The sequence below is a fragment of the Gymnoscopelus braueri genome (assembly GCF_963280865.1).
Source record: "Gymnoscopelus braueri genome assembly, contig: SCAFFOLD_439, whole genome shotgun sequence".
NCBI lineage: Eukaryota > Metazoa > Chordata > Actinopteri > Myctophiformes > Myctophidae > Gymnoscopelus > Gymnoscopelus braueri.
In genome coordinates this window covers 28,907-38,731 of record NW_027660547.1, presented here as the reverse complement: position 1 = coordinate 38,731, position 9,825 = coordinate 28,907, and the positions used below count along the sequence as shown (strand labels likewise).

Here is a 9,825-nt window from a genome sequence, read left to right as displayed (position 1 = left end):
ATCAAGCTCATTAATTTGATCATTTTTCTCTTCAGCTCTACAGGTTCAACCAACAGTCCACACAGCAGGTAAACGAACACAAACAAACAACTACACATCATTTTAAGCTAACAGGTTTTTCTTCAAATCAAAGTATTATTACCTTTTTACTGCGTATTCTATTGTCATTGTACAGAGTCTGATGATGTCAGGTTGGTGGAAGGAACCAATAACTGTACTGGTAGACTGGAAGTGAAACACCAGGGAGAATGGAGACCAGCGGCTGATTCTACGTCAGACTGGAACCTGAAGTCATCATCTGCAGTGTGTAAACAGCTGGGCTGTGGCTCTGCTGTTCACACAAAATGGAGTCCTGGTTCTACACGTCAACCTGTATGGTTTATTACATCTTTCTGTGTTGGATCTGAATCTTCACTGAAGGAGTGTGTAACACTGCAGTCTGGTAATTCTGGGGACAGACGGGAGGTGATCTGTTCAGGTAACAAACATTGACTTCAACAATGACACTAATCTCTGGTCCTTTTTAGTTACTTACTGTTTAGTGTCCCTTCTACCAAAACAAATTAACATTGAACACTGCTTTATTTGTACACACACACACACACACACACACACACACACACACACACACACACACACACACACACACACACACACACACACACACACACACACACACACACACACACACACACACACAGGCTGCACACACACACACACACACACACACACACACACACACACACACACACACACACACACACACACACACACACACACACATATTCACACACATTCACACACCGATAGCGGAGGAAACCATACAAGGCACCAACCTGCTCAAGACATGTCTTAGATACACCAGCATTGCTGTAACCAGAAGTTATGATGGAGAGGGTTTTGAGAGGACTGTATAAAGGGACTGGTTCTGAGGGGTTATGGGGCGTCGGTCAGGACACAACAGACACATTATGGCAGCTTTACTAAAAGTTGTAGCGCAGGGGGAGTTACAGGCAAGGGTTGCAGATGGTTGGTTTGAATGGTACAAGCACTGAGTGACAATATGTCAATGTGGTTCTGCAATAAACATATACAAAAATATAATTATTATTATAAATATAAGTACAAATACCTTACATAAAGTATATCACATTACAAAATAATATATAGTATGCAATACAGTAGGCATTTACAGTACACAGGTTATCACAGTCTATGGTCAGATATTAATATCAATCTCCAATGTGTGCATAAACTCTTCTATACACATTACACCATAGAATGAATTTAATAGTCTCCACAGCTGTGTACTGTGCTAAATTGGCTTAATTGGACATCAAAGGGCAGACCACAGCTGCCAAACGTAACGTGATGGCGGTGCCCATGAAACACACATGGACAAAACTAACCACAGAGCTGACGTTCTAAATAATGTGCTTTACATTCAGAATGTGTGACCCAATCTCAAAGGTACTTGAAAACATGACATTACAGAAAACAAGAAGGTTTGCTTAAAGTAGAAAGTAACATTAACGGATGATGTCATCAATCACTGTCAATCAAACCAGCGTTGTAGCAGAAATACACGTACTAAAACGTCAGTAACTTAAATAGTAATAATATGCAAATGAATACAGTAGTCAAAGATGCACACTGGCACTGCAGCGCTGCACAGTGAGGGGTTTAGTGTCTTGCTCATGGACAATTCCACTCTGACTCCTGGGGGGGGGGGGGGGGGGGTGGGGGAGCCCGGGATAGCCTAGTTCCAGACGAATCTGGCATTGCAAAAAAAAAAAATCCCTCTCTCCCTCTGAAGTTATGAGGGACCAATCAAATCAAATCAGTATGCAAATATGGGGCGGGTTTCTCACCAGAGGCATTTTTTTAATTTGCCCCTTGGAAATGCAGGTTCCACTAATGTCTACACAGTGATATTAGTCTGGCCATGCCAGGCTAAGCCCGGGATCGAACAGGGAACCTTCTGGTTCCCAAGCGGCCGCTCTACCTCCCCTATATAACAAGTTCAATAATACATTATTCTTATTGTCCGTCCGACCACAATGTAATGTCCTGCTATGTCTCCATCTTGTCCAGCCCTGTTCTCCCTGTGTGGCAGACCTGATCCTCCTGATACGACCAAGATCGTCAGAGGCCGGCCGTCTCTTCCTGGGGATCATCCATGGCAGGTGTCTCTGCAGCGCAGAACCAAAGGCTCATCTAAACCGTTCAAACATGTATGTGGAGGCGTCCTCATTGCATCCTGTTGGGTCCTCACTGCTGGTCACTGCATGTAAGCTGCATTAAATTAACATTTTATGGTAATATGCAACGACAGAACGCAGTCGTTATTCTAAACAAACGATTCCTAAAGCCATAATGAGTCAAGGTGTGTGAAGGCCCTGTTTAGCAGGTAGATGATGGTATCCTCCATCCTAATGTCCACCTGGTATGTGAACTGAAGGGGGTCGAGGTGGTCCCTCACCAACAGTCTCACATGTTGTAGTATCAGTACCTGGTATGTGAACTGAAGGGGGTCGAGGTGGTCACTCACCAACAGTCTCACATGTTGTAGTATCAGTACCTGGTATGTGACCTGAAGGGGGTCGAGGTGGTCACTCACCAGCAGTCTCACATGTTGTAGTATCAGTACCTGGTATGTGACCTGAAGGGGGTCGAGGTGGTCACTCACCAGCAGTCTCACATGTTGTAGTATCAGTACCTGGTATGTGAACTGAAGGGGGTCGAGGTGGTCACTCACCAACAGTCTCACATGTTGTAGTATCAGTACCTGGTATGTGACCTGAAGGGGGTCGAGGTGGTCACTCACCAGCAGTCTCACATGTTGTAGTATCAGTACCTGGTATGTGAACTGAAGGGGGTCGAGGTGGTCACTCACCAACAGTCTCACATGTTGTAGTATCAGTACCTGGTATGTGAACTGAAGGGGGTCGAGGTGGTCACTCACCAACAGTCTCACATGTTGTAGTATCAGTACCTGGTATGTGAACTGAAGGGGGTCGAGGTGGTCACTCACCAACAGTCTCACATGTTGTAGTATCAGTACCTGGTATGTGAACTGAAGGGGGTTGAGGTGGTCCCTCACCAACAGTCTCACATGTTGTAGTACCAGTACCTGGTATGTGAACTGAAGGGGTTTAGGTGGTCACTCACCAAATTGCACATTCACATTCATGATTTGAGGCATTTTGTTCAAAATGGACTATACAGATGCTGTGTACCGATGTGCGTGATGTTTGGACAAAAGCTGTAGGAGTAATGTCAAAACATGTGTTTTGCAAAAATCTGCGTCATGGCGGCGCTCTGGCCGATCTGAAAAGTTCGCAGTTGGCCCAGTGCTTAAGGTGACTCTCCACCAAACAGACTACAACAGACTTACACAGACTGGCAGTCTGTTGTAAAAAGTTGGCATTTAGTTCAGCATAATGTGCATACGTTAAGGAAATCAGATGACATAACTCTCCACACCAGGAGGCGGCAGTAGTCTGCAGCACAGTAGTCTGCAGCCAGGTCTGCTTATTATATATGATTTTGGGCTTGTTTTCCTGTAAGGTCACTTGTAAATTCATAGTTGCTGGTTGCTGTTGTTTGGACTTGTGTAGTTTTTTATTTGGGCTTGCTTTCAAGATTCTTTTTGAAAATAGCTGATGTAATGGCGGGCTCAAGTGGTGAAACTGGTCGCTTCTTTTGGGCTTGTTTTCATAGACCTGGTCGCTTGTTTCACTCACAGAATCTGGCAACACTGGAGCCTCCAGTCTCAGCTCTGGACCAAAACAAAACACAGAGCATGTTTGCGCTAGCTTTGCTTGGAGTTGATCGATTGGTATAGGAATTGAGAGTTGAGATTGAGAATATGGTATCTAGTTCAAATGTGTGACGGGCACGGTGCAATGTCTTGTAGAGTGGAAAGAATTTTTTGTATTCATTTTTATTAGAGAGATAGATTATTTTCATTAGATATTGGTTGATAATATTTTGCAGGTTTATTCACATAATGTAAAGTACTGGGTTAATGACTGACTGGTTGTTTCTTCAGTGGCAGTTCCAAGGACATGCAGGTGGTCTTGGGGGTTTTGGAACATAAGAACCACCATAAGGATGTCCAGGTCATCTCTGTGCTGAAAGCCATCGTTCACCTGGATTACAGGAACTCAACGTTCTATGATGGTCGTTTCAACGCTGTTCATAATGATGTTGGTGAGGCCATGAGTTTACATACGTCACTGAACCAAATGATTCAACCTTGTTCTACATTGGCTGGTTGTAATGTAATGATTTCATTTCATAAATGTCATGACATGTATGCTCATCAGAGATGTTAATAATGAACCATTCTGTGTGTCAGCTTTACTTCAGCTGAACGTCACCCACAGTCCTCTATGTGCCGTGGAAAGTCACTATGTTAAAACTATCTGTCTGCCAACGCAACCCTTCCCTGCTGGCAAGGAGTGTGTGATCTCTGGATGGGGCCGCACTAACCATGGTATGTATCTATCTACACATTACCACTGATCTGAATCAACCTCATACCACACTAAACATGGTATGTATCTATCTACACATTACCACTGATCTGAATCAACCTCATACCACACTAAACATGGTATGTATCTATCTACACATTACCACTGATCTGAATCAACCTGATACCACACTAAACATGGTATGTATCTATCTACACATTATCACTGATCTGAATCAACCTGATACCACACTAAACATGGTATGTATCTATCTACACATTACCACTGATCTGAATCAACCTCATACCACACTAAACATGGTATGTATCTATCTACACATTACCACTGATCTGAATCAACCTGATACCACACTAAACATGGTATGTATCTATCTACACATTATCACTGATCTGAATCAACCTGATACCACACTAAACATGGTATGTATCTATCTACACATTACCACTGATCTGAATCAACCTCATACCACACTAAACATGGTATGTATCTATCTACACATTATCACTGATCTGAATCAACCTGATACCACACTAAACATGGTATATATCTATCTACACATTACCACTGATCTGAATCAACCTGATACCACACTAAACATGGTATGTATCTATCTACACATTATCACTGATCTGAATCAACCTGATACCACACTAAACATGGTATGTATCTATCTACACATTATCACTGATCTGAATCAAACTCATACCACACTAAACATGGTATGTATCTATCTACACATTATCACTGATCTGAATCAACCTGATACCACACTAAACATGGTATGTATCTATCTACACATTATCACTGATCTGAATCAAACTCATACCACACTAAACATGGTATGTATCTATCTACACATTATCACTGATCTGAATCAAACTCATACCACACTAAACATGGTATGTATCTATCTACACATTACCACTGATCTGAATCAACCTGATACCACACTAAACATGGTATGTATCTATCTACACATTATCACTGATCTGAATCAAACTCATACCACACTAAACATGGTATGTATCTATCTACACATTATCACTGATCTGAATCAACCTGATACCACACTAAACATGGTATGTATCTATCTACACATTACAACTGATCTGAATCAACCTCATACCACACTAACCATGGTATGTATCTATCTACACATTATCACTGATCTGAATCAACCTGATGCCACACCAAACATGGTATGTATCTATCTACACATTACCACTGATCTGAATCAACCTGATGCCACACTAAACATGGTATGTATCTATCTACACATTATCACTGATCTGAATCAACCTGATGCCACACTAAACATGGTATGTATCTATCTACACATTATCACTGATCTGAATCAACCTGATGCCACACTAAACATGGTATGTATCTATCTACACATTACCACTGATCTGAATCAACCTGATACCACACTAAACATGGTATGTATCTATACACATTATCACTGATCTGAATCAACCTGATACCACACTAAACATGGTATGTATCTATCTACACATTATCACTGATCTGAATCAACCTGATACCACACTAAACATGGTATGTATCTATCTACACATTATCACTGATCTGAATCAAACTCATACCACACTAAACATGGTATGTATCTATCTACACATTACCACTGATCTGAATCAACCTGATACCACACTAAACATGGTATGTATCTATCTACACATTACCACTGATCTGAATCAACCTGATGCCACACTAAACATGGTATGTATCTATCTACACATTATCACTGATCTGAATCAAACTCATACCACACTAAACATGGTATGTATCTATCTACACATTATCACTGATCTGAATCAACCTCATACCACACTAAACATGGTATGTATCTATCTACACATTACCACTGATCTGAATCAACCTGATGCCACACTAAACATGGTATGTATCTATCTACACATTACCACTGATCTGAATCAACCTGATACCACACTAAACATGGTATGTATCTATACACATTATCACTGATCTGAATCAACCTGATACCACACTAAACATGGTATGTATCTATCTACACATTATCACTGATCTGAATCAACCTGATACCACACTAAACATGGTATGTATCTATCTACACATTACCACTGATCTGAATCAACCTGATACCACACTAAACATGGTATGTATCTATCTACACATTACCACTGATCTGAATCAACCTGATGCCACACTAAACATGGTATGTATCTATCTACACATTATCACTGATCTGAATCAAACTCATACCACACTAAACATGGTATGTATCTATCTACACATTATCACTGATCTGAATCAACCTCATACCACACTAAACATGGTATGTATCTATCTACACATTATCACTGATCTGAATCAACCTCATACCACACTAAACATGGTATGTATCTATCTACACATTATCACTGATCTGAATCAACCTCATACCACACTAAACATGGTATGTATCTATCTACACATTATCACTGATCTGAATCAAACTCATACCACACTAAACATGGTATGTATCTATCTACACATTACCACTGATATGAATCAACCTGATGCCACACTAAACATGGTATGTATCTATCTACACATTATCACTGATCTGAATCAAACTCATACCACACTAAACATGGTATGTATCTATCTACACATTACCACTGATATGAATCAACCTGATGCCACACTAAACATGGTATGTATCTATCTACACATTATCACTGATCTGAATCAAACTCATACCACACTAAACATGGTATGTATCTATCTACACATTATCACTGATCTGAATCAACCTCATACCACACTAAACATGGTATGTATCTATCTACACATTACCACTGATATGAATCAACCTCATACCACACTAAACATGGTATGTATCAATCTACACATTATCACTGATCTGAATCAACCTGATACCACACTAAACATGGTATGTATCTATCTACACATTATCACTGATCTGAATCAACCTGATACCACACTAAACATGGTATGTATCTATACACATTATCACTGATCTGAATCAACCTGATGCCACAGACAGTTTAGAGTCTTTCTGTCTTTAACTGCTTTATCTCTGTGTTCTTGACCCTCAGGAGAAGGGAATAAACCTAATAGAAAGCTGTTGGATGCCCAGGTTCTCTTGATCTCTAAGCAGAGCTGCCTGGCTGTCTATGCAAACCGACTGGATGACACCATGATCTGTGCAGGAGACATGGAGGGACGAGTTGATGCCTGCAGAGTGAGTTTGTGTCTTATTGGCCTCATTTTAAAACATGGATGCTTGCCAACTGGTTATAAACAGCAGTACACCTTCAGATACTGGTTATAAACAGCAGTACACCTTCAGATACTGGTTATAAACAACAGTACACCTTCAGATACTGGTTATAAACAACAGTAAACCTTCAGATACTGGTTATAAACAGCAGTACACCTTCAGATACTGGTTATAAACAACAGTACACCTTCAGATACTGGTTATAAACAACAGTACACCTTCAGATACTGGTTATAAACAACAGTAAACCTTCAGATACTGGTTATAAACAGCAGTACACCTTCAGATACTGGTTATAAACAGCAGTACATTTTCAGATACTGGTTATAAACAGCAGTACACCTTCAGATACTGGTTATAAACAACAGTACACCTTCAGATACTGGTTATAAACAGCAGTACATTTTCAGATACTGGTTATAAACAGCAGTACACCTTCAGATACTGGTTATAAACAGCAGTACACCTTCAGATACTGGTTATAAACAGCAGTACACCTTCAGATACTGGTTATAAACAGCAGTACATATTCAGATACTGGTTATAAACAGCAGTACACCTTCAGATACTGGTTATAAACAACAGTACATTTTCAGATACTGGTTAAAAACAGCAGTACATTTTCAGATACTGGTTATAAACAGCAGTACACCTTCAGATACTGGTTATAAACAGCAGTACACCTTCAGATACTGGTTATAAACAGCAGTACACCTTCAGATACTGGTTATAAACAGCAGTACACCTTCAGATACTGGTTATAAACAGCAGTACACCTTCAGATACTGGTTATAAACAACAGTACATTTTCAGATACTGGTTATAAACAGCAGTACATCTTCAGATACTGGTTATAAACAGCAGTACACCTTCAGATACTGGTTATAAACAACAGTACATTTTCAGATACTGGTTATAAACAGCAGTACATTTTCAGATACTGGTTATAAACAGCAGTACATCTTCAGATACTGGTTATAAACAGCAGTACACCTTCAGATACTGGTTATAAACAGCAGTACACCTTCAGATACTGGTTATAAACAGCAGTACACCTTCAGATACTGGTTATAAACAGCAGTACACCTTCAGATACTGGTTATAAACAGCAGTACACCTTCAGATACTGGTTATAAACAGCAGTACATTTTCAGATACTGGTTATAAACAGCAGTACATCTTCAGATACTGGTTATAAACAACAGTACACCTTCAGATACTGGTTATAAACAGCAGTACATATTCAGATACTGGTTATAAACAGCAGTACACCTTCAGATACTGGTTATAAACAGCAGTACACCTTCAGATACTGGTTATAAACAGCAGTACACCTTCAGATACTGGTTATAAACAGCAGTACATTTTCAGATACTGGTTATAAACAACAGTACACCTTCAGATACTGGTTATAAACAGCAGTACACCTTCAGTTACTGGTTATAAACAACAGTACACCTTCAGATACTGGTTATAAACAGCAGTACACCTTCAGATACTGGTTATAAACAGCAGTACACCTTCAGATACTGGTTATAAACAGCAGTACACCTTCAGAGCTGCGCAGATGGTTTCTTACCGTCACATCTCTGTATTAAACATCCATACTGGTTGTTTGTCCTTGCAGGGTGATTCAGGTGGACCTCTGAAGTGTGTACAGCATGGGATTCACTACGTGGCTGGTTTGGTGAGCTGGGGGTCTGGATCTGGATGTGATCAGAGGAACAAGCCTGGTGTCTACGCCAATGTCCACAGATATGTGGACTGGATTAATGAAAAGATGTCTGGTGATGATGATTATGTTGATGAATATTGATTTTAATTGTCACCTTTGATCCTGACCTCAACCTCCAAGGTCATTCGATCCTCATTGTATCATCTAAGAAACTTCAAAGATGTCTGGTGATTATGGTGATTATGTTGATTATGTTGATTATGATGATTAAGTCACTCTCTCTACACTTGTCTCTCAAAAAAGTCCATCCACAGCCTCCAATTGGTTCAGAATGCTGCAGTCCGCCTTTAAACTAGTTAATC

At 40.2% G+C, this 9,825-nt stretch overlaps 1 protein-coding gene across 1 annotated transcript; it reads left to right on the top strand.

Annotated features, from left to right (window-relative positions):
- Positions 1–1,646: 1,646 nt before the first annotated feature.
- On the top strand, positions 1,647–9,604 carry LOC308081452 (hyaluronan-binding protein 2-like; the record flags this gene model as incomplete). The annotated part of the gene is made up of 6 exons (XM_080457822.1): positions 1,647–1,674; positions 2,095–2,290; positions 4,055–4,215; positions 4,364–4,501; positions 7,604–7,749; positions 9,416–9,604. The coding sequence occupies 6 exons, from the start codon at positions 1,647–1,649 to the stop codon at positions 9,602–9,604; spliced, it is 858 nt and encodes a 285-aa protein (XP_080313948.1).
- Between the last annotated feature and the right edge of the window lie 221 nt (positions 9,605–9,825).